At 47.8% G+C, this 25,047-nt stretch overlaps 3 protein-coding genes across 3 annotated transcripts in view; all 3 read left to right on the top strand.

Annotated features, from left to right (window-relative positions):
- Positions 1–2,415, top strand: part of DHX29 (DExH-box helicase 29) — a 37,049-nt gene extending 34,634 nt beyond the window's left edge. Inside the window, exons 26-27 of the mRNA XM_074952554.1 lie at positions 257–353; positions 1,097–2,415. Coding sequence (XP_074808655.1) covers positions 257–353; positions 1,097–1,152 — 153 coding nt within the window. The 3' untranslated portion in view covers positions 1,153–2,415. The remainder of the gene's footprint in view (positions 1–256; positions 354–1,096) is intronic.
- A 2,885-nt stretch (positions 2,416–5,300) lies between these two features.
- Positions 5,301–8,167, top strand: CCNO (cyclin O). Its single transcript, XM_074953947.1, has 3 exons — positions 5,301–5,639; positions 6,647–6,832; positions 7,317–8,167. Exons 1-3 carry the CDS (start codon positions 5,301–5,303, stop codon positions 7,794–7,796), a joined length of 1,005 nt encoding a protein of 334 aa, XP_074810048.1. The 3' UTR covers positions 7,797–8,167.
- A 3,550-nt stretch (positions 8,168–11,717) lies between these two features.
- MCIDAS (multiciliate differentiation and DNA synthesis associated cell cycle protein) lies at positions 11,718–19,480 on the top strand. The gene is made up of 6 exons (XM_074953946.1): positions 11,718–12,000; positions 12,335–12,420; positions 16,505–16,577; positions 17,031–17,239; positions 17,584–17,694; positions 17,956–19,480. Exons 1-6 carry the CDS (start codon positions 11,799–11,801, stop codon positions 18,406–18,408), a joined length of 1,134 nt encoding a protein of 377 aa, XP_074810047.1. The 5' UTR covers positions 11,718–11,798; the 3' UTR covers positions 18,409–19,480.
- Positions 19,481–25,047: the final 5,567 nt, after the last annotated feature.

Below are 25,047 nucleotides of genomic sequence, written 5' to 3'. Positions count from 1 at the left end.
GTCAGCACTTTGAGTTACTTTAGGCCTTGCTCCTAATGAAGTCAGTGGGACTGCTCATGTGCTTAACTTAAATACATGCTTAGTCCCACTGACCTCATTAGAAATACACAAAAATTAAGCACGTGCATAATTGTTTGCAGGATTGGGTCCTTAGCCTCTTGTGTGATGGCTAAGCTTTAATCTTGGGTTTCCTCAATAAGAAACTGCTTCGAGAAAAATGCAAATATATTAATCTTCTCTTATCTTCTTTCTACAGGCCCCTGTAAAGATTGCAGTAATTTTCAAACAACTGAGGGTTCTCATTGAGTCTGTTTTAAAGAAAAAACTTGAAAATCCTAAAATGTCACTTGAAGGTAATTGTATTGCTGTACTATCAACATAAAAAAGTGAGATAAATATACATTGTGTATGTACAATGTGTGTATAGTTCTTTAAACAAATATACTAATACACTTCATCCTTGCTCAAGAGACCACATTGTAGCCATGGTGTGCCTAATTCAACTCTCATAAGAAACAGAAACCCAAAAGGTCATTACTGAACCTAGGTCTCCTTCACGGCATCACCCCAAAAATATGGGGCTATATGTAATTGTCTCTTTAAAGATGTCTCTGACATAGACTGACTCTCTACAATGATAATGTTAATGGTAGCAGTAATAGTGGTTAGTTTCCATTTGTCAGGGTGTTCTCATGGGCATGGATGAATTCTAACATACAGCTGTGGCCCAGCTATGGGGGTAGGGAGTAAGACAATGTGCAATGGACTGATAAACTTATAGGTAAATAGTGTGGGAGAGACTACATGACAACCCCAGAAATAAGGGATAAATGGGCATAATCCATGCTTCTAAAGCTTCAGAGAAATGTCAAGAAATTTAAAATCCCAGCTGGAGTGAAATGTATCTGTGAAAGTCCTGGTCTCTTCTCTTTCTCCAGCTCCCTTAGGGAATGCACTGTTGCCTCACTATTGAGTGTGACACAGCCTAGCTAATTAAAGTTTTCCATGTTAAATTGCTGAGAGTTACATACCCATCTCTCTCCTTTTTGTTAAATTTAGGGTTTTTCCCACTAACTTCTGTTTTTTTTCTCCCTAGATGACAAGATTTTACACATCATCAAAGAACTGATAAAAACAGAGAATGCCAGCTGAAACTGGAGCTCAGTAACAAGCTATAAAGCTTCAATAGTGGCAGGAAAACAATTATGCTTAAAAAAGACTTCAGCTAAAGTATTTCAGCGTTTTAAAATGTGGTTGATACCAGCCATAACTTGGAAATACTGCATGAACTTGACATAGAAGTAATTTTGTAGGTCATTTTTAATTACGATCATAAATGTATTATGTTTACAATAAATTTTGGTGCCATTTGTTTGAATGTATAAATGATGGTAGTAATTCAGACCTTTTCAACATAAAAATGAACATGACTAAATCAAATTTGCTTTGTTTCAGTTTAAGGTATTTATTAGTAATGTACGAGAAATTCATGATCAGGTTCTGAATCTGTATGGAATAGCTTTTAACTGCTATACAAAATAGCTTGTCCTGTTTAGATATGTAAAAACTGAAAACAAAACAGATTTTTGTGCATTTGCCAAAACATTACTTCACTGCTTTGTACCTTAAGCTGTAGACTTTTATTCCATAGCAGATTTAAGCATTACATTTTAAGAACATTGTCATTTTTCTATATGATTCACTATGATGAGATGAAAACCTGGGAACACAAACTGCAGATCAGCAGTCTTTAGCTTGGGAATTTCATTGGGATTTCAAAATCCCTTCTCCTATTAACCTAACTAACACTGTTGGGCCTGAACACAGTATTTACAGACCGAAGACTAATGCTGAAGTTTTCTTCATTTAATAAATAATTATTCCTATTTCCAGGGGGTTAATAGTATTTTTTTCCACCTGAGAAAGACAGGGCAAGGAGGAAAACGCAACGTGCTCTTGAACGATCACACTATACAAAATAGACCAGAATATGTTGAGCCATCTAACAGACATTCATTGGCAGTAACAGTACAAATTTACAAAGCCATGCTATAAGAAGAAAATGCAGCAGTTAAAGACCACTGAAAGAGGCAAGATGATCAGCCAAGTGTGACTTAGTAAGAATTCTATAAAAGTAGCCAAATTCTCCTCCCAGCTACACTTCCCTAGGTTGTGAAAAGGTTACTGGTGTTCTGAGCTTCTAGGGAAGTTGGCCAGTGCTTTTTTTTTTTCTTTCACCACTATAAAGTGTACTGAGTTGCCTTTTATAAAAAGCAATGGCTTATTCAATGTCCTACAATGAAAATATCACTTCTAACCCTTTAATTTGGAGCTAGAATCATTTTTTTGTTTTCTAGGTGTATTCATACTTTTATCAGAGGGGTTTTTCAAACCTATATGCAGATCACTTTTTGTGCATGACACTACCTTTAAATAAAAAAATTAAATGTGTAATCCTACTGATCAAAGTTCAAGATGATAAACCATTCAGCTTAATAGTTCCTATTGATTGCTTTGGTAGGTCTTACCTTTTACATCTTTTTCCTGTTGAAATGCAAATAAGAAATTTATTTCAGTAGTCTGATTACAGAAAAGATGTCTTTTCTCACACCTGTCTATAATGTGGCATGTTAAATGTAAATCAGTCTTATTTCTGAAGAATAAAAGTTTGCCATGTATATCTGCAAATGTTGGTGGGATTAAAAATTCCACAGCAGTGAGTGGAGAAGGTCCTCATCCATTGGTATGTTTGAGAGAGCAGGGGGGGGAGGTAATATCTTTCTTTGGACCAACTTATGTTGGTGATTGACCAGCTTTAGAGCTTACATAGAGCTTTTCTCCACCTGTATAAGCTCTAAAGTTTGTGTGGCAACAGACTTTGATAAAATACATTACCTCATCCACTTTGTTTCTCTGACATCCTGGGAGGAACACTGCACCAACAATATTATATATAAAATGTGTTGTCCTATTTAACCAAGGGTGCAGTCTTTGTATTTTTTTTTTTCAATGGGGGCTACTGAAATTCCTAATAAGGAATCTTACCCATGAAAGCTATTGGAAACTATCTACTAAAGAAGAGGTCAACCAGCTACATGGAAGAGCATAGGTACAGAAACTAAAAATGATTACAGCTGCCTTCAGCTTCTATAATGCAGTTTTCAGAGTAGCAGCCATGTTAGTCTGTATTTGCAAAAAGAAAAGGAGGACTTGTGGCACCTTAGAGACTAATCAATTTATTTGAGCATAAGCTTCACTCAGTTCTGATCCTTGCTCCCTGTGTAGAGAAACAGCCTTTGTGTGATCTTTTGATAAACATTCTATTTCAGCCCTTCTGCAGCAACTTTAATCTAGGTAAAGCATTTAGCGGACATAAACTAAGTATAACAAAGATTGTGATCTCAAACAGAAGTCTCTGTGCAGCTCTTTGGAGAATGTATTTTATTGCAAAGGTAGTGCTGTGCTTTGTTCTCCAGGAAAATCGCTGGCCTCATGGCTCAACGTGGAGGGCCGGCCTACCACCTCCTCCTCCTCTCCTCCCTGCTTCTGCGCTCATTCGTTGGAGTTATTCATTCACTCCCCAGGGGAGCCCTCCTTATGCGCGCCTTTCCAGGCCCACAGCAGGCGTGCTCAAATCCCATCATCCGGGTACCATTGATAGAGCAGCTGCTTGGCACACAAGCCTTAGGCGTGGCTCTCGTTACAATGGGTCCCTAAAGAAAGATGCTGCTGTTTCCCTGCTCTGCCCATGACTCTAATTTGGGAATAACGCGATCCAGCCGGTGTCAGTAAAAAGTAACACCGGTGATATGGAAGATTTTTTTCGGAGATTCGTGTGTCCTGGATATTGCTTCTGTATGGTCTGCAATACGAAGTAACTGAAATATATGAGATCCCCTCGTGCAAATTGGCAACAGGCGAACCTGAAAAATGGCCCGACAGAAAGGTGGAAGGCAGAAGACATTTGCCTTAAATCTCTATATAAAGTAACGCCCTCACATAATTCCACCACTTCCATTCCCCAGTGTTACAGCATTTAAATGGTTCTCTGGCCAATAAAATGTTGAATGAAATAGCCAGTGGGTTTTAATCAAAAATGCAGAAAATGTGAAGAAATGTTATTTCTGATTATTCAAATTATTATAATTGTAATGAATAATTGATCGCTTTTATATGTATACAAATACGATCACCTGGAAATCTGGAATAAAGATGCTAATTCATACAGAGCAAGACTGGTTGGATTCCCAGCTGTTAAATTCCCAGGAGTTTTTGTTTGTTTGTTAAAAGAAAAGGAGGACTGGGGCACCTTAGAGACTAACAAATTTATTTGAGCATAAGCTTTCCTGAGCTACAGCTCACTTCATCAATCATTCCCTTCCGAAACAACCCAGCTGGAAAAGTCCAACAACTTCAGCCGCTGGGGTTCAGCATCCGCCGTGTCTCTTTCCCTGCCCCTCACTCGTGTTTAAGTCACCGCAAGGCGCTGAGGTTTTGCGGAGAGTTCCCGGTGATGCTTTCGATTCCTAAAGCGAAACAAACCCCAGGTCTCGTAACAAATCCATCCCTTCCGTGGCTGCCTGCACCCGTCGTACTGCTGGGGCAGGGGGTTAATGACTAGGCTGAACGGGCGTTACTTCAGCCCTGGACAGGAAAAAGCTCCTCACTCTCACCTAACTCAGTCGGTATTTAGCGCCGTCCTTGACGACTCTTTGTCCAGGCTTTTCTGGAGAGGCCCGATCCTTCCGTGCCCACGGAAGTCACGGGCAATACTCACTGGCTTCAATGGGCGCAGGCCCCCTGTGGTAAAACCAGCCCCAGCAGCTGTAGCCCTGTGTCCAGCCGGCTGGACAGCGTTTATTACCCAGAACGGTCACGCCCCATCGTCAGTGCCACGGCGTGGCCAACTCACTGCCCAGGGGGTTTAGGCGCTTCAATACCGGAGGGGTGAGACGTGTCCTCGCAAGGCTTTTCCCCCATAGGCTGCACGCGAACCGCGGCGGGCTCATTACCAGCACCCAGTGGCGCCGCCGGCGATGCTTGGGGCTCGGCGCCGATGCTGCTCAGCCTGGTGCCGGCTACACTCGCGCTGCTGGCGGGGTGGCAGCGCTGCCCCGTTGCCCCAGCGCCTGGCCCCGCCTCGGCTTGCGGGGCGATGGGCCGGAGCGGCGCTGGCGGCCGAGCCCGCCGAGCGGGTCTTTAGCCGGGAAAGCTCCGCGGGTGATGTCAGCAGCAGGGGCTGGGCGGCTGCTAAATAGGCGGGCGAGGCGGCAGCCGCCTCACACGGGCCGGGCAGCGCCATGGTCACGCACCCGCTGAGCCACGAGCGCCCGGGCCGGCCGCGCAGCCCCCCCAGCAAACGGCGGCGGGCGGCGGGCGCGACCCCCGAGGAGCGGGCTCAGCCCCTCTGCCGCGACCTCGGCCTGCGGGCGCCGGTGAAGAAGAGCAAGTGCCCGAGCTGCCCGCGGGAGCTGCCGCTGCAGGGCGACGCCTCGGGGCTCAGCCCCCCCGGTAGCCCCGAGCCCGCCGCCCGGCTAGAGCTGCAGGCCTTCCGCGACTACGGGGCCAGCTGGTACCGCTTCCGAAAGGGGCTGGAGGGCAAGTTCCACCCGCGCGAGCCCCTGGCCCAGCAGCCGCAGGTAGGACACCGCAGCCCGGGGCTCCCCACGGGCCCCCGCGCAGCCCGGCCCGGGGCTCCCCACGGGCCCCGCGCCCCCGCACAGCCCGGCCCGGGGCTCCCCACGGGCCCCCGCACAGCCCGGCCCGGGGCTCCCCACGGGCCCCCGCACAGCCCGGCCCGGACACCCAACGGGCCCCCGCGCCCCCCCACAGCCCGGCCCGGACACCCAACGGGCTGTGCTCTCCGCGCTCCACAGAGCCCGGTCTGAAGCAGGCCGATCCTGGGCATTCATGCTGTGTGCTGTAGGCAACACAGGACTCTCCATAGACACGTCCAGGCCATATCACCGCACACACAATCCCCTCGCCGTCGCTCTCTCTGCACAGGCGGAAACTCTCATCGACACCCAGCCGTCGCCTCTCTCCAGGCGCTGTCCTCCCAGTATATCACGTGCCCCGGGCTCCCTTGCTGTGCCATATGCGTGTCCCTCTGGCTCTGTGCGCAGCATCGACTCCTGCTTGCCCCCTGGACACGCTCATCTGGCGCTGCAGCGTCCCGTGTGCCCTGCCCTCCTCTCTCTCCAGTCTCCCGCACCTTCATCTCGCTACCCTGCGTGCACACGCCTGTCACTGTCCATTCCTCGCACGCGCTCTCTCCGAACTCCGCACACGCATCATTGGTTAGCCTGTACAGTACCTACACGTCCAGGCTGCGCTGGGTTTTGCATAGGTCCCTCTCCCGGGCTCGCTTCAGTGCACATTGTATGCTGCCTCGTGATCTACTGCATGTGCCCAGATCCTTATCCTGACTAAACAGGCTATAGCAGTACAATGAAGTGCCCTGCTTGTGGCCATGGGGAGGAAGAGTGACGAATAACGCCACCTAGCACTGTCTGGCCACTTGAAATCGTTCAGCGTTATGGCTAAGCTGTCCGGACAGTATCCAGGACCATTGTAGCCTAGTCTGTGGCAATTCCCACCTTGCAGAGGTGCCATGTGGCTTACTGAGCTCTTCTCTTTCCTGCAGGTGACGGCGGAGGCCCGGTGTAAGTTGATCAGCTGGCTGATCCCGGTGCACCGGCACTTCGGCTTCTCCTTCGAGTCCCTGTGCCTGGCAGTGAATACCCTGGACCGATTCCTCACCACCACCCCAGTGGCTGCCGACTGCTTCCAGCTGCTGGGAGTCACTTCCCTCTTCATCGCGTGCAAACAGGTACTAAGCATGAGCCGCGGGCGGCGGGGGTCCCTTTCTCTTGGGTGCACATGACGGGCACGTCAGGCACCGTCCGGGAAGAGAGGAGGAGCGCAGGACAAACGCTTCCCTCGTCCTAACTCGAGAGGTGAACTGAGCTCTGGGAACAAGGCTGATGCCACAAGAGATCTCTGGGGAAACCGCTCAGGCGCGTAACCCTGCTGGCGTCGCGCAAGTTCCTCTGCTTTTGAAGAAGGCTTCAGGCCCACAGCGCTGGGTTTGTTGTCATTTCACTGCGCGGGGAAGCGCGGCGCTTGGGCAGTGGTAGTTTAGCTCTCCGATGCTGTGGCCTGCCTGCAGTTGATGCACTGCAGGGCTGGCCTCGTGCTCAGAGCCGCCTTCTGCCTGTTTGGAGCGGGTTGCTCCCTGCCTGTGTAGCAATGCTGTATTTGTTTCCCGGGCTCTGCTTGGACTGCAGGGATGTTTCTGCTGGCGTGTCTTGCAGGTGGAAGTGCATCCGCCCAGAGTGAAGCAGCTCCTAGCTCTTTGCTGCGACGTCTTCTCCCGTCAGCAGCTCTGCAACCTGGAATGCATCGTCCTAAGCAAACTACACTTCAACCTGGGGGCACCGACCATCAACTTCTTCTTGGAGCACTTCACCCACATGCGTGTGGAGTCCTGCCAGGCAGATGCCAGGGAGGCAAACAATGCCAAAGCTCTGGCCAAAGGGATGACCGAACTTAGCATGGCCGACTATGCTTTTAACAAATATGCCCCCTCCCTTCTGGCCATTTGCTCCCTGGGACTGGCAGACCAGATGTTGCACCACCAAAACCCACTGGACTTGCATATAAGTGGCTACCCGGAGCGGGTTTTACAGGACTGCACGGACAAACTGCATTTACTGGTGTCTTTAAACGGAGATTCTTTACCACATGTACTACCCCTGGAGATTTCTGAAAAGTGCCTGCAGCTGGGAAGTTAAGCTAACTGAACCAACACACTTGAAATCCTCTTATGGCATCCGAAGCAGCTGTGAATTTTCAGAGCAATTTGGTTCCTTTTCATCAGTGCATTGTATTTTTATAAACTATGAATTGCTATACCTCTAAAGATGACAGTATTGGCCTCATTCTCTTAGCTGACCAAATCAATGTATTATATTTGTATTTATTTGAACTCTACAGTGTTGGTTTTGATATATGACAAAAATTAAATCACATTTTGCACATTTCATTACTGTATGTTAATTGCACTGACATGTATCTACATTCATTGTATAAATAGTGTATATAATCCAAGTACTGTACAGTTTAATTATTTAGAAAATGGTTCACTAAGCACACCTTAGCAGCCAGGGGAAGAATAAAAGTACTGTATAAGCATTTCTTAATAAACTTTTTGTCACTGTTCAATGATGGTCTGTTTCCTTCCGATTTTGTACATATTCCACAGAGGAAATTAATTGCTAAAGAATTAACAACTATGACAGGTCTTAAAAAATACCAACCGGTAGAAAATAATGGTGCATTATTGTATTATTTTTCCATTAAAAATTCATTTGCATCATCTTGCTTATATTCCACATCTGAAAAATTAGATGATGTAGCACAATGAATGAGCCCCATCCTCACCCCCCACAAGTACGTTCATAGGGGTACTATTGCCCCCTTTTCCCTGGGTGGTGCAAGTCCATAATATGGGAGTACAAAGTATCCCTGACTCTTATTGCCTGGGTGCATCCAGCTCCAGGTATGCTAGGCGCACCTTCTGGCTGAGGGTACCAATTCATTCAGCAGCCTCTCACTGCCATAGGTCCATTGGGGGAAATGGCTCACTTCTGGCTCCACAGACATTGTGAAAAGAACAGCAAGACACAGTGATGTGGACCATATTAGTGACACTGCCATCTAAATGGGTTTGTAGACATCTCCAATGGACTTTCAATCTGCCAAAGCACATTCAACAACCATTCTACACTGCCTGGGAGTGTAATTAAACAGTCTTTTGTCAGGGCCTCTGAAATCATGGTACTGTTTGATAATCCGAGGCAAAAGGGGAAATGCAGGGTTCCCAAGAATAATGGTGGGGATAGTAACTCAATTTATGACAATGTCATTTGGTGGGACTAGTGTCCAAGCCTGTCCATGGATGTAGATGCCCGATCAGCAAAAAATAATTGCATTGTGAACTTTTCCAGTGCATCCCACACCGACACTCATAAACTGACCTCTGTGGTCCACAAGGGCTTGTATAACAATGGAGTATTACCCTTTGCAGGTACTCATGTGCTCGTTGAGGAGGGCAAACTATGGACACCCGAGTCCCATCAAGGGCCCTGGTGCAGTTTGGAAACCCCATTCTCTGACAGTCAGCAATTACTTTAGGAATATCTTTTATGCCTGCCACCTTGGGGTAAATCACAGGTCCGATTGCCTCAGAATCATCTGGCACCATTTTACCCACCGTTGACTTCCCCACACCAAACTGGTTTGCAGTGGACCTGTTGCAGTCTGGGGTAGCCAGCTTTCAGACAGCAACAATAGCCTGCTTCAGGACAGGCAAGGCACATGTATCTTTACACTGTAGGGTTGGAGCATGCTGCTCACAAAGCTCCAGAAATGTAGCTTTCTTCGTGCAAAAATTCTGGATCCACTGTTGATCATCCCAGGTCTGCATGACTATGTGATCCCACCAATCTGTGCTTGTGGCCTCGCATCAGAAGCTCCAGTCTATGGGGGTGGGAGAGGGGCATCAGCAGCTATACAGAGTGTCATAAGCAGCATCAGCCAGTTCAAGTCTGCCATGCCTGTGTTCTCCTCCTCCTGCTCCATTATAAGCTCTGTCAGGTGCCTTAGGTGGGTCAGAAAACGCCCTCAAAATGTCCACCAGCGCTCATGGAAGCTCTGCCCATTTCCTGACACAGGAGGGAAAGCGCTGAGCAAGCAAAAGATGTTCTTGAAAAGGTGCCTCCCTCTGTGTCACTGCCTCTGGTAGCTGGGAGCACGCAGACCAAGCTGACTCCTTGGCAGGCTGTGTTGGCGGGCTGTTCAAACTTCCCGAAACCCGCACCCTGCACAGACAAGTTTTCCCACAGTGCACCACAGTCAAAGGCTGAGAGTGGCCCCGTTGTGCAAAGGAGTCTGTGCTACAGCTGGTTTGACTCAGGGCTGTGTGCTGCAATGTACATAGTAGAGCCCCAGGTTCAAACCCTGGGGTTAGAAAAATCTTAATTTAGGGTTAATCAGTGTGGATGCTCAAGCTCTGGGTTCTCTAACCCATGGTCAGCTGACTCATCTCCCACTAACCCTGGGTTTACGTTGCAGTGTAGACGTTACCCTCAGACATCATTGTTTCTCCTTCTTGATTCTGCTGTCACCCTAGTTTTTGAAATGTTTTTGATTGGTCCCCACCCTAAAATGTCATGAATGTACTGAGGCATAAATGGACAAAAACAGGGCCCAGCAAAGTCAAACCTATAGCTTGATTTTGGAAATGCAGTCCTGCGGATACAGTTTTAGATAAGGACCTAAAATGCTACTAGGAGGGATCCAAATGTTTCAGTCTCTTAAGGCACCCTTACCTGATGCACTTGTAATGTTAGGAGACTAGAAAGACCACCTGTGTAGAGAGTGCAAGGCATTTAAATGTGCCAGGGTCATTTAAAAACATATAGTAACACACCCAAACAGACTTGTTTGCATTTATTTCTCACTGTAGTGTACAGTGTTCTCAGGTAACAGATGGTTTGAAAAACCTCACCGCCTGCTTTTTTCTAGGGTCCTCTCCTATTCTGTAGGTCATTGTGGGGGGGCACTAGTTATTCATTATTATTATAATAATATGGTCTAGGAATCTCTGTCATGGACCAGGACCCCATTGTGCTAGGCCCTGTACAAACACAGTTGCTACCTGTCTTCTCTTTAAACTGTGAGCCACCTGCTAGCAGGTCCAGGTTGTGCGTTTTGCAAGACATCATATGCCTATCCATCATTACAGCTAGTTGTGCTGATCTCTTTGCACACAGGGCTGTGTCCCGCTCAGGGGTATTGCTGAAGTTTGTGCTACAGCTTTCAGAAAACACCGTCTTTTACAGATACTGGTGATTAGTGTTAGCACTTACACACAAGCATGTAGGTACACAGCACTCTGCAGACCAGAAAAAACAGTCAGGTGGATACAATCTACATGAGGGGGATAATGCAAAGAATAGAGACAAGGGGCCTTGGATTTAAAATGCCTCCGGACCAGGCACTAGACAATGTAATATAGGGGGGTATCCTGCTTTGGTAGAGGGATCGCCTGGAGGAACTAACGAGGTTTCACCTCTGATGTTCATGATTCTGGGGGTAGTTACATCTTTTTTCCCCTTTTTGTCAGAGTCATGTTTTTAATAACGGCACCTCTGGCATGATGGCGTCCTGCATGGGGAGGTCCCTAGCTATGGCCCCGCTGAGTATCGCCCATCACCGTGCCGTTTGAGCCCTTAGCCCGTGACTCCCCAGCTCTTTGCTGCACCGCGGGGCCGTGCGCCCGGTCAGACCCCGGCGCGCTGGAGCCCGAGGGTCCAGCCGAACAGGTTCCGGCTCGGGGCTGGGCTAAGCCGGTTGGATGCCGGCGCCAATGTGCGCTGCAAGGGCGCAAAGCGGCCGCTGCTGCAGGACCCGGGCGATGCCCTGTTGCCAGGTTGACTGTTAGCGCCTCTGCAGGGCGCAGATTGTGCCAAGGCGAAGGCGCCACCTCTGGCGCTCACTCCGCAGCCAGCCCCGCCCCCGCTCTCCAGTCACCCCCCTCTCCGCTCCCCCTGGACCCGCTGCCCTGGAGACCGGTCGGGGCCCCTCCAACGGTGTCAAAACCAGCCCGATAACGGCCATGGGCAGCCGCTGGGCCGGGCGCTGGACGGGTCTGCCAGCAAAGAGCGGGGCGGAGAGAGCCGCTGGGTCCCAAAAGCCAGAGCTAAGCTAAGGCCCCGGGTCCAGCCTGCGCCATGCGGAACCGCAGCGGCCGGAAAGCCTTTGACAGCATCTGTCCCAACAGGGTGGGTGAGCTGGGCAGCCGGCTCGGCAAGAAGCCAGCCAAACTCGAGAGGAAGGTGCGCCTGGGAGACGGTCCCGCGCCGCGGAAGAGCTTTGCCAGCGCCGCTCCGGCGGCAGTTCACAGTGACCAGCCTCCCGCCACGGTAGAGCTCGGTGAGTTGTGGGGACTGTGAATTTTAGCTGGTCGAAACCCCTTCCCTGCTTTGTGTGGAAGCAGGAGTCCCCGGGCTTGCTCCTAGCCTCTTCTGGCCACCCGTCTGGGCAAGGACCAGGGCAAGACCGGAAAGTGAGCGTCGAAGGCGCTGCTGCTCTCCCCTGCACCTGTCACCTCCAACGAGCATTGTTGTAAATGTCTGTTTCTCTCCCGCCCCAGCATTTGCCACCTACAATGAGCATTGCTGTAAATGTCTGTTTCTCTCCCCCCCCCAGCACTTGCCACCTCCAACGAGCATTGTTGTAAATGTCTGTTTCTCTTTCCCCCCCCCAGCACTTGCTACTATCGACTGGCAAGATTTAGCAGACTGCACCTCGGTCTTTCAGCAGGAGACTTCTAGTGCTGCAGCTGCCCCGCAGGTAACTGAGTCTTCCCCTTCCCAATTGACACCCTCTCGCCTCCCCGGACACCCCCCCACGAGGCAGTCTCTGAGTCTCCCTGTGTTAATTCAGATGCACTTGTTCCTCAACTTCATCTGAAGCACGGGCGTTCGCAATGGAAGAAGAGGCATTTCCACGCACAGTCGAGCCGCTTCTCTTACCTCCTTCCTCGCTCTTCTCAGGCAAGCTGCAGTTAACCAGCCTTTAAATGAACTGGCAGGTAGCTAGGACTGCTACTTGCTATAGCCAATCCGAAATGCGTGATGGGTGGGGTTTGTAAACTCCAGCTGAGAAAAGATCAAGCCGCCCTGGCGTTCTGGTAGATATCAGTGCCAGCGGTGGATGAGTCTCTGAATATGCTGAAGTGCTTGCCCTTTAATAGCACTCCTTTTGGCAATTCTCCTGCTGACTTCTGGGGCAGTTCATAAAGGTTAAGACGTAGCCATCTTTCCAAAGCACCCCAAGGAGTCCTTGATTCCCTGGCTGTTGCAAAGAGAGGGGAGCTGCTTAATGAGCTCGCTGTGCATTCCGTTTGGAAGTATCACCTGCAGGTCAGTCATGCCCCAAACAGCAGGCTCTGCACGTGCAGCAAGGCGATCCTATGGACAAGCCAACAGGGATCAAGCGATTATAGCTTTGCAAACCCAGAGTCGGACCGGACCCTCTTCCCCCTGGTTCCAGCTCGGAACAGGTGCTGACGGTTCATAGAATGCTGCCGGCTCCAGGCTGGGTGTTGGCTCAGCTTCATCACCGGGCTCTCCGCTCTGTCCCACCCTCTCGCGATGCAGCAGATGGGTTGGTTTAGGGACGACTAGCAGCTGTAGGCTGTGTGGCGAAGACAAAGGACCCAATGCGGGAACTGGAGAAGGGGGCACTCAGAGCCTGTGCTCTGGAAACAGCTAGCTACTACAGACAGACATTGGCCTCTTTCTTACTCGTCCTGGTGCGGATATGGAGCATACTCCAAAGCCTGTTGCAATCAGTGGAAATACTCCCAGTGACACCAGTGAGTGTTGGATCTGGCCCCATTCAGGCCCTCTAGAGAGTAAGGCAGAAACCTCTAACACAGCGGTTCGCAAACTTCATTGCGTCGGGACCCCCTTCTGACAACAAAAATTACTACACTAACCGGCAACGGGGCCTGAAGTCCGAGCCCACCCGAGCCCCACTGCCCTGGCGGGAGAAGCAAAGCTGAAGCCCAAAGGCTTCTGCCCTGGGTGGGGGCCATGTGACCTTAGCCCTGGGCGCTGGGGCTTGGGCTTCAGGGCCAACACCAGCCTTGGTGACCCCATTAAAATGGGGTTGCGACCCACAGTTTGAGAACCCCTGCTCTAACAGTAGATGAACAGCCTTGGGTTTCAAAAGGGTCAGAAATCAGCCACTCCTAAGGCTGAGCTGAGACTCTTCCTGAAATGGGATAAGAAATGTATAAATCAGAGCAAATACTGCCTAGCATTTTGGAAGCAATCCACAGACAGGGGTAGGTGGAGGGCTAGTAGGAACCTCTGCTCTCTATTGTATCTGTTTGTCTTAGAGTTTCTGTTTTTAAGTTTACTCCAAGCCATTTAGCCCTGCTAGTTTATGGCACCATCTCTTTCCTCACATGATTGTCCCGCGGGGTGGGGGGAGGCCGTGTCTCTTGCAATGTTTGTACCACTCCTAGCACAATGGGGATTTGATTGTGATTGGGTCCTCTGGATGCTACTGGAATAATATAATCATACCTAGCTCTTCTAGGGGAGGTTTCATCAGTAGAGCTCAGAGTGTGTTACAGAGGAGGTCAGTATCATTATCCCCATTTTACAGATGGGGAAACTGAGGCACAGAGCAGGGACGTGACTTGCCCAAGGTCACCCAGCAGGCCAATAGCAAAGCAAGGAATAGAACCTAGGTCTCCTGAGTCCCAGTCCAGTGCTCTATCTACTAGGCACTAATAAAATGAATGAAAAATCCTACACTACTGTTTCAAAGCCTGCATTAGCTACAGCATTTGAAAAGTTTTGCAGCATGCTCTATTTTCAAGCTGAGCTGAATTACAGAGCCTGTGTGAATAGGCATTTGGCTCAATAGCGCTTTGCCCCTTTACTTGTCAAAACACTCCCTTTTGGGGGATTGAAATGAAGATAAAATTACTGGGGTTCACTCCAAAAGTGCGGGAGATCAGAAAAAGATAACTGGTACAGATGTAGGGAAAGGGGTTATTGATAGCAGTGCTTGCTCACTGAGGGTGAGTAGTGCTGTAGTTATAGTACAGAACCACTAGGAGACAGGAGATCTGAGTTCTAGTCTGTCATTCCCAGCTGTGACACTGACATCTCTTTGCAGGTCACTTACCCTCACTGAGTTTCAGTTCCCCCATCTGTAAAATGGGCACAATTTCTGTCCAAGGCCCACTATATCTCTTCCTCCTTATGTTGCTCTCTTGAGTGGGGTTATTCTTTATTGTGTATCTTCTGTGAATGGGGCTATTCTGCCGCCGTCATTGTCGGGGTAAGGCTTGCTGAAAGAGAGACACTTTTGCACTGCACCTTAAAAGTGACACATATTGCTTTCATCCTGATCTCCATTTCTAAGGAGGGTCTCCTACCACAAGAGTCTTGTCCCTAGGTCATGTCTTTCTATGTATTTATGATACACCCAATGACTTTGGTGTCCAGACCAATAAAGCTAGGCTCTGAGCTTCATTAATAGCAGCATCCCTGTTGATCACAGCTGATGGGTGATGGAAAGGGAGATGGCTTCAAAGATAGCTAGACCCAACCCCATTCAGGCCTTGAGAGATTAGGATGAGGACCTTTACCTGGATCCAGACTCTGAGAATGAGAGCAGAGTGGTATGTCCTGGTTGTTCTGTTTTACCTAGAAGTCTGGCTGCTGCATGTTTAAAAGATTAATACATAAGATCTGAAACAAAAATGGGAAATGTATACATGACAGACACATATACAGCTAGCTGTGTCCTCTGCAGTACCAGCTGAATCTGCGAGGGAGGATGCCAGAGAAAACAGCTGGGGCTTTTGTTGTGTCTGGAGCTTTCCATTGTGTAGTGGAGCTGACAAATAGATGGCAGATTGAATGTAGGAAGAAGAAATTTTAAAAAGGTGTAACCACACTGCACACAATCCTCTCTGCCATACAGTTTCCTTTGAAAGCACTCGGTAGGGAAATTCTCCATACAACATGAGCTGAATTACGGTACACATTTTTTTGCACAATTTCCTTTCCCCTCGGTGCAGTCAATACCGGCGTGCAATTGCACACAAGCTAAATTCATGTTTTAAAGGACTGTTATTTGCCAGGATGCTCTTTGTCCACACTGTGCTTCTGTCCACGATCACAGATGTACTGTTCATACAGAATGCTATATGGGGTGCACAAGAAAGTGCGTTTTCCTCCATCCATCCAAAATCAGGAGAAAGAGAGCGAGTGAGAGAGTGGAAGAGAGGAGAAGAACGGTGCAGGAATGAAGCGATCCGTAGGAAGGCAGGAGGCTCTCTGGGGACAGACACCTGCCTGGGCGCACAGTATCTAAGAGCGAGGTGTGGGAGAAATGCTGTTGTAGCAGAAGCGCCCGGGTTAATCTTTCACTGACTCTGGAGGAATGCCCAGGCTGGCCGAATACGGTTGGCTCGTGTTGCTAACCAATGAGACCAGAGTAAGCACCCTATATGGGGGGCCGCGGGGCAGGCAGGCTGTAGCAACGCGTGCCATCGGGGTTGGCCGCATCCGAGGGACTCGGCAGAGTTGGCCAAAGCCTCTAACGTGGTTAACGGATCAGAGGTTTCCCAATTACTAGTCACCTGCCACATTCACCTTTATACTGGTAGAGACACTAAGCGCTGCGCATCAGCCATTACCCTGACCATGGCAGTGCAAGCTTGCCCTTTCCAGGGTCCAGCTTGGGGGCTAGAGTTCCAGGTATGTGAGTGTGCGCACAGCAGAGCGTGTGCACACCGGCAAGCGAATCGAAGCAGCGCCGGAGACCCGTCATTAGTGTGTGGGCAGATCTGACTGGCGAATCTGAATGCACTGATTAACTTGTATGTTTCCTTTACATGTTTCAGAGCCACTGCTTGCAACCTGAGCCCGAGTTCGACTTCCAGGAGTTCAGAGATGCTGTCGATAGTTTTATATGTGGCAAGTACTTTTCTTATTGAATATTCACACACTTATTCATACAGAGCACCGGCTGCCTATGGTCCCCTAGCTTCAGACATTGCATTTTGGTCCCCTCAGGTGCTTTTGACTTTTTGGGTACCAGTTTAATTTGCTATCAGTTTAGTCATTGGACATTACATAACTGAATGCACCAATCTAGCATTCGTTAAGAAAAGTTTGCACTGACATATTGTTTTTTTAAATGTTGTTCTCCCCGCCCCCCAAGGAGATGCAAACGAAATATGCGTGTTTGGTGCATACCAGTGGTGTGGTACGTTAGTAGGGTGTCCAGGCTTACACGACTGAATTAAACACCAGTTCAGATCTTTACGATTCACTGTAGTAGCAGCAAGAACTTGAGTGTCGGTGTCAGGTCTAGCAGCGAACGCGTAAAGACATATGATGATCTCACCCTTGTGATTTCCTCCATAGACCCATCCTCCTTAATGCCACCTCCACTGGACACGGCGGATTTCACTTTTCCTCTCGGCGACGGATCTGCCTTTAGCCCTTGTATTCAACGGTTACAAAACAATCCTCTTCCGCACATGAACTTGCAAAACTCCGCGGAACAGTACTGGAAAGATGTGGCAGACCAAAACCAGAAAGCGTTAGGGGATGCACTGGTGGAAAATAATCAGGTATGAAGGTAGAACGAATCATCCTGCTCAGGTATTGCAGAGGTATTGCAGAGACGGGGTTGCCTACGTCCTATATTCCTTCCAAACTAAGTGGTCCTGGCTCGATAGCGGAGTCATCCCAATGTCACATATTGCGCACCACTGGCTAGCTCTGTTGGGCAAAGTCATCTCCTGAACGGTCCCTAGTTACTGATCAATACTGTTTGCAAAGGTAAAGAGGCTAAATCGGTTTGTGTAGGGTGTGTGCACGCTACAGCGTGTGTGAGCACGCGTGCCAGCTGTAACCTGACTTTCTACGGTAGAGGAAATGTTTGATTTCAAACTGACACCTTGTCGTTCAACAGCTGCACGTGACATTAACCCAAAAGCAGGAAGAGATCACTTCCCTGAAGGAACGAAACGTGCAGCTGAAGGAGCTAGCTAGCCAGGCGAAGCAGCTGGCCTGTGTGCTCGATGTAAGTGTTCCTCCAGGTTTCTTTCCCAAAGCACCGTCCTCGGGGTACAAAAGTGATAATGGCATGCAGCGATTCCTTTCACTGCTCGAGGCTTGCAGCCCTGAGACCCCCAGGGGGCGCCCTGAGGCCGGAAACGCGGAGCCAGAGCCAAAGCTAAGCTCCCACGCGGGTGTATTGCACCTCCCCGGCCCACGCGATGCGCCCAGTGGGAGCCACGGCGATCGGTTTAAAGCAGCCAGTTGCATGTTGTTTTACCCACAGAAACTGATGATCCACCAGTCCAAGGAGGGGGCCGACTCTTTCCTTCCCAGGAGCTCAGCTAAGAGAAGCCTGGAGCAGCTGTACGCTGCCAGGCAGGAGGACTGCGCAGAAGTGGATGAAATCCTGCGGGAGATCTCAGACACCTGTAACGCGGCGCTGCAGACTATCGATGAGCACAGAGAGGCGAAGCGCCCGCGGCTGCAGGCGGAGGCAGCACGAGCCCCGGGCAGCCAGGGCCAGGCTATTCACATGTACGGGGCCTTCAGCGGCCTGCAGACGTGCAGCAGCCGCAGCGCGGTGGACCTGAGTAACAGCGAGCTGGAGGAAGGTGTGTCTTTCAGGACCTCCATCACAGATCACGGCACGATCCGGACACTAGCTTTCCCCCAGGGAAATGCTTTCACCATCAGGACAGCCACCGGGGGCTACAAGTTTAGATGGGTTCCCAGCTGAGCCAGGAAACGATCAGCTAACTACACGGGCCAAGGTCTCCCATGAAAACTTCGCACTGCCTGCACTTGAACTTAGCACTGTTCCGCCGACCCTAGTCCCCCAAGGTGACTTCCACTTACAGGACGTTGTCTGTCGCAAAAACTGGAAGCACTTTTTTTTGTAAGGAAAAGAAGCATTTACCACAATACAGCTGTGGTGTGTTTTTTCTTTTGAAGCCATTGCTGTGACCCTTTCAACTTTTGAGCAGGTTCAGAGAGATACTCTAGATACTTAAAAAGAAAAGGAGGACTTGTGGCACCTTAGAGGCTAACCAATTTATTATGAGCATAAGCTTTCTTGTAGCCCAGGAAAGCTTATGCTCAAATAAATTGGTTAGTCTCTAAGGTGCCACAAGTCCTCTTTTTCCTTTTGCGGATACAGACTAACACGGCTGCTACTCTGAAACCTGTCATTATGCTAGATACTTAAAGGGACACTATCCATTTGGATTTTTTTAAAACCCTGTAAATAGTGTGTGCCTTGAAACTTTTTTTAAAAAAATTCAAATGTGAATAAGGGGTTCTCTGCTCCCCTGTTGATGGTTACGAGGGTCTTTTCAGCCACCAGCTAACTACACAAGGGGAAACAGCAAAACTGACTGTACACACAACTAGTCAAATACACACCCCAAACGAACTGGGGGGATGGGGGAGACATTTGCCGCAGCAACTTCCCTCAGTTCTAGTGATCGTGGTAGAGCAGAAAAGGTAGAACATTTTCACACAGCAATGTGGCTTTCAGGTTGTTGGTGTCCCTTCACAGACATTGTTTATTAGCAGTAGTATTACTGTTGTTGAGATATCTTTGAAAGAAAGATGTTGCCTGGTTTCTCTCGCAGCAATTTTGTTAGAACGAATGTGAGGTAATAAAATAATGATGATCGATAGCATCTTGGGAAATGCACACACTCTTGGAAGTATATTAAGCATACTACACTTCACTATTACTGGAATTTTAAATCCGGGAAGTTTACAAGATCATATTTTAGAGACTGTCTTGTATACAATTGTAAATGTATTTTTACACCTACTGTGAGCACTACATGGTTTTGTACATTAAATTACAATGGATTTTTAAAAATAATGTCAAGTAAACATGGTTTTGCATCAGCCATGTTCATTTACTTTGGTCTGTGAAAAAATAACAGCGGGTTCAGTAACAGTAGAAGAAGAAGATCTTTCTTACCGGAACTTGTTCTGATAAAGCCTTAGGAAAAAGAGACCCTGCCGGCGAACATGCAGTAGAATTCTGTCTGGTAAAGAGAAGTGCAAACAGCAAAGTCAAAGGTTGAACTGATACCTTTAAATTGCAGGTACCTGTTGAAAGTTGTGTGGTTCGCTTGTGAACCGAACAACATTATAATTAATCTGTCATATAAGAAGTTTCCATTTCTACGGTACCTAAGAGAATGAAGATCACAATCAGGGACTCCTTTGCACATTCACTGGTCCCTGTCCAGCATGGCTTAGCTGAGATTTTAAAGGCTCAAAGTCGGGAACGTCTCAGAATAGGTTACAGTATCTGCCTGTTGCACAGGGCCATGCACTCCGACAGAACTTTATAAATACATAGCACGATGCTGAAGGTGTGACTTGCAGACAGTACAGTTTCCTGTGAGCAATGCTTCCTCTGATCTGAGTGGCAGACTGCTCAGTAAAGTTGCTATCTTGCACCCAGAGACCTCTGGTTTTTGCAAACCACACCGTTGTCCTAACAATTAGAGTAGATGTGGTCTCCTGCATTTAATGCAAAGGAATCGCAAATGTGACCCTAGGACGGTTAATCGCGTCTTGGGTACTGCGGTTTTTCAGGCACCTCTAGAACTATGGGGGCTCAGTGCTGATACAATTCCAATCCGGTTCCCTCCTCAACGGAAGCACTTTGCCATCCGAACTGGGAACAGTGATGGCTCTGCTTTGGGCAGCAGAGGCAGAATCTGCTACACCTGTTTGCAATGTGTTTAGACATCACTGTTACCATAATTCAGCAGGGAATACATTGATAAAACACACCAAATTGCATCAAAATCTCCAGCCTCCTCCCTCCAAGTTTTTATTAAAATAAACACAAAGCATACCAGGTAAATACATAATTTCATACTCAATATTTATTCCTAAAAGATAAGAAGGGCCAAATGAAAAGCTTTTAATTCTATAAATAAGACACAAAAATATAATAATAAACTCCCCAGACTACAAGCAAGTGATGTTTATTGCTCTTTTGAATTGGCCCAGAGATACCAATACTCTTTTACCCACTTATTTTGTTTTTTAATACTTGTTACAGAGTTTCCATCAAACCAGTCCAAATGTGATGAGGTGGCTGGGCAGATGTGAAGGTCTTTTAAGCATTGTCAATATTTTGAATTCAACTGCTTTGTCTTCCATGACTTTATTTCCACCTGCTCCTACCATTCTGATACAGTGCATTGTGACATCGTCTTCTTCTCAAACAGGTTTAAAAGTAGAAGTGTAGGTCTTCAACTGGCAATGCTACAAGAGAAGGCAGGAACTCAACTCCTTTCCCTCAGCTTCCCTGTTTTGGGCTCAGTCTATTAATTTCCTATTTGGGGTCAGCCATGCTGTCTGTCTAATGGAAAAGTTCCCCAGGTCTCTGAATCATTTTTCCATTTTGTCCTTCTGGTGGTTCCAGGTCTTTGTGGTTAATTAGATCAAGCCAGATTCCCACTAAGATTATGACAGTAGCATCATCAGGCCCTGATTCTCTGGTGTGGCTGAAGGGCACTTGATACAAATCTACAGGGGTATGTGTTTGTATAGGTACTTTAAAGCCACCTTTCTGTCCTCTGATCCCATACAGGGATTATCCAGGAACTGGGCCAGACCCTAGCACAAATGGGAACTGCTTGAGAGCAATTCTCACCTATACCAGTTGCCAGCAGCGCTCCCATGCCCATTCTGGCAGCGCGTGATTGTTGAGGCATCAGGGAGCCAACCCAACCAGCACCTGGATGTGGGGTGGGGGTGGTTGAGAAGTCATTACAGTGGGTCTACATCATCAAGGATTCCTAGATATGTTGGGAATCCTCCTGTGTCCAGGTAGATTGGCCTTTGGGCTGTGCTGGCGCACAGGGCAGGATCTAGTCCATAATGCCCCTGAGAATTGCACCACGAGTCACTGAGAAGTTGATGCATCTACTTTCTTTTTTAAATTAACCAACCATCAGGTTGATGGTGGCTGCAGAGGAATTTTTGAACTTCTGCAATGTGTGTTAGGACTTTGGTAGGTGTTATTTCTTTCTCAGTGAGCTTTAAATAGTTTGCCCCTCTGTCAGAAGTTTATTATGAATGCATCCAGGAAGTAGCTTCATCTTTTTCATTTTATTTTTGTTGTTTGAGCAAAAGACTATCTTGTCCTACTTTTCCTGTTTATTCTTGGATGGCATCTTCAGAAACTTGGACACTATATTAGGAAGTTTCCTTTTCAGATGTAGCATCAACAGCATTAAGTAGGAATATATTTTTTCCTGCATGGATGTTTGTAGCCATTAGTGGGTCTTTTCTCACATTCAGCCAAACATTTTGCATTGGTGTCAATGTGGATTTTTCAACTTTTTTCTTTAAAATTGCCCTGTTTATTAACCTGCAACATCAAGTGAATTTAAATCTGCCTGGAGGAGTAAACCCAGGGTGAAATGCTGCAGTCCTTTGTTTGGATTCTTCATTTTGTGCTACACTGAAAATGATAGCATAAGCCCAGTGGCCTGAAGGCCCACAGAATTGAGAGCTCACTATTGTTTTTAATTATTGGTGAAATGGGAGAAGAAGGAGCAGCGCAGAGCTGCTTAAGATTTGCAGATGGTCAGGGGCTCCATTGGCAAGGGAGCCCCCCTGTTAACACTTGTTGGAGAGCAAGGGGAATGAACAGGGTGGGCCTAGCCTCATTTGCATTTCAGTTTTGTGTGATGGTTTGAGGTATTTTGCTTAAAATACAGATACGTGTTGAATTTGAGGGGGAATAAAATTCAGGTGACCCTGTTGGAATATGAAAGGGCAAAGGATCTACAGCACAGGTGACTGTGGTCAGCTTGACCGACACTACAATCAGGCAGAGTTGGGTAAGGGAGGCTGAACAGGTTTAAAAGAAAGAGGAAAAAACTTCTATTTGCTGGGGATGAGGACCTTTCTGGTGAGGATTCTATTATGGGTTCTTGATCCCAGTGGTGGCAGGTGACTTTTGACAGGTGAAGTACAAACCATAACATAGTTATCTTTAGCCCTAGCCCCACCCAATGTATAGTTTAATAGCTATTAAAAACTTACCTTATTTATCGTTAAGAAACGGCAGGTGGGCCCTAGAGCTGCCATCATTGGCTCCTTGTGTGCATGCACAGGGCCTGCACAAGGTGCAGGCTCCATCCTGGCCCCCTACAAACACCCTGCAGCCCAGGCTTACCTGTTACAATCCCGCCATAGCCTCACCAAGCAGTGATTACCACAGTGATGCCCCTATAAAGCAACTCTTGGGTATGGTAAATTGCCAAGGCAGCTCTGTGAGGCACTTTAGCTATACCAAGATTTCAGCCTCAGCAGCACTGTGTTCTTCAAAGTTTCTGCTGGTGTTGAGCTTTGCTACTAGAGAGAGTGAGTTGAGACACTTTAATCAAATCACCATTTGTCCTCAAATCTGTATATATTTATGAATTAAATAAAAAAGAATATGTACAATGTATTTTGTAGCTTTTGGGAATTCTTGGTTAGAATCTGCCTCACTTGCCTGGCTGACGAGCTGCCCCTGCTTGGTACCATTGATCTTTCTCTAAAAAGATGAACAGCAGCAGTCGTGAGACAATGGAGAGTGCAGAGTGGTGGCAGCTTGGGGAGAAGCTGCAGAGAGAGCAGCAGCCTACCTAAGGCACTCTGGTGTAGGCCTCTCTACCCAGCAGTTACAGCTGAAGTCATTCCAGCTGGGTCAGGTGCTAGAGCCCAGATGTCACTGACATTGGACTTATCCAACCCTAGACAGCAAACTGTGAGTGGGGAGCTGGGGAGGAGGGAAGCAGCTAGAAGATACTTAGACTAACATGCTTGACTTGTAAAAAGAAAAAAGAAAAGGAGTACTTGTGGCACCTTAGAGACTAACCAGTTTATTTGAGCATGAGCTTTCGTGAGCTACAGCTCACTTCATCGGATGCATAGCATATTGTGGAAACTGCAGAAGACATTATATACACACAGAGACCATGAAACAAAACTTCCTCCCACCCCACTGTCCTGCTCGTAACAGCTTGGCCATCTATGTAGATACAATCACTATCTAATCTAATCTGTCTATCTATCTAAATTCCCGATAGGACTAAAGAAGTGAGTGTATTATTCTAGGTGTGGTCTCTCCAGAGTATGTTTCTATAAAGTCAGTGCACATCTAAAAAATGTCATTGCACTTCTGGGAATCACTGCACTTTCAAGCTCTGAAGTGTGCTGGTGTAACCCATGTCCCTAATAGGGAGATATCTCTTTAAGAGACCCATTTGGGGGAGATAGGAGTGAGTTGTGTCTGGGTCATTGTTGCTAGGCAGATTTAGCACTTCACATCCAGAAGCTTCTGGAATTGGGTGTGGTAGTTTTGGGTCTGCCCCAATAGGTTCCCTGTTGCTGAGGTCAGACTCCGTGAGGGCAAGCAGTCAGGGCAGCTGCTTTACTAAGAGCCATGTTTCCTGTGTGAGTTGGGAGAAGCTGAGCCCAGGAGCAGAAAGCAGGCTGTTGTCCCTAACTCAGAAGTGTTTTGCAGCAGCGTTTTCTTTAAATCTATACACTTGTGACTTAACTGAGTGGTTGGTAAATCAGTCAGTTGACTGGCTAGCAGTGATTTCAGCAGAGGAAGCGTCTGCACAGATTCCAGCTGAAGATTCCTATGAGCAAGTGGAGGGAAGAGGTTGTTTTAGACTCAGCAAACTGTATAGGTTTGGTGATCAAAGACTCTAACTGAGACTTAGGGTACATCTTCGCTACCCGCTGGATCGGCAGGTAGCGATCGATCTATTGGGGATCGATTTATCGCATCTGGTCTAGACGCGATAAATCGATCCCCGAATTGACACCGGTACTCCACCTCGGCAGGAGGAGTAAGCGGAGTCGATGGGCGAGCCGCTGCGGTTGACTTGCTGCCATAAGGACCGCCAGGTAAGTCGAACTAAGATATTTCGACTTCAGCTACGTGAATAGCATAGCTGAAGTTATGTATCTTAGTTCGAAACGCCCCCCCCCAGTGTAGCCCAGGTCTAAGGTGAGCTAAACCTAAGCATTTGGGAACTCTTAGTTTCTTCTCACTGTGTTTCTGTGGGGACTGAACTGTTCAGGTTTTAATTTGTTTTCTTTATTTATGTTTAAGTATAACTGTGAAGATAATGGCTGTGGGTTATAACAGTCATATTATGCTGTAAAATTAGATTATTGTTTGTTTCTTTATCATAAGATTTTATAAAGTTATTAAATTCATTTCTTTAGTTCCTTTTGGGACTTGAATGTGGGGAGGTTGACCCTGTGCAATCCTTGCTGAGAATCCTTAGAGACTGAACTCTGGGTCTCCAGCTACTTTTCTATAGGAGTGGGTTTTTTTTTTTTAGGCACTGGAGAAGGG

The sequence above is a fragment of the Natator depressus genome, chromosome 5, assembly GCF_965152275.1.
Source record: "Natator depressus isolate rNatDep1 chromosome 5, rNatDep2.hap1, whole genome shotgun sequence".
Classification (NCBI taxonomy): domain Eukaryota; kingdom Metazoa; phylum Chordata; order Testudines; family Cheloniidae; genus Natator; species Natator depressus.
Note: the sequence above shows the minus strand (reverse complement) of the source record. Positions and strands in the feature narration are given on the sequence as shown.

Excerpts from the sequence above, each read along its gene's own strand:
- CCNO (XM_074953947.1), top strand. The coding sequence starts at position 5,301 with ATGGTCACGCACCCGCTGAGCCACGAGCGCCCGGGCCGGCCGCGCAGC. Across the intron at positions 5,640-6,646 it reads CCCTGGCCCAGCAGCCGCAG|GTGACGGCGGAGGCCCGGTG; the intron begins GTAGGACACCGC and ends TCTTTCCTGCAG. Across the intron at positions 6,833-7,316 it reads TCTTCATCGCGTGCAAACAG|GTGGAAGTGCATCCGCCCAG; the intron begins GTACTAAGCATG and ends CGTGTCTTGCAG.
- MCIDAS (XM_074953946.1), top strand. The coding sequence starts at position 11,799 with ATGCGGAACCGCAGCGGCCGGAAAGCCTTTGACAGCATCTGTCCCAAC. Across the intron at positions 12,001-12,334 it reads TCCCGCCACGGTAGAGCTCG|CACTTGCTACTATCGACTGG; the intron begins GTGAGTTGTGGG and ends TCCCCCCCCCAG. Across the intron at positions 16,578-17,030 it reads TGTCGATAGTTTTATATGTG|ACCCATCCTCCTTAATGCCA; the intron begins GCAAGTACTTTT and ends TTTCCTCCATAG.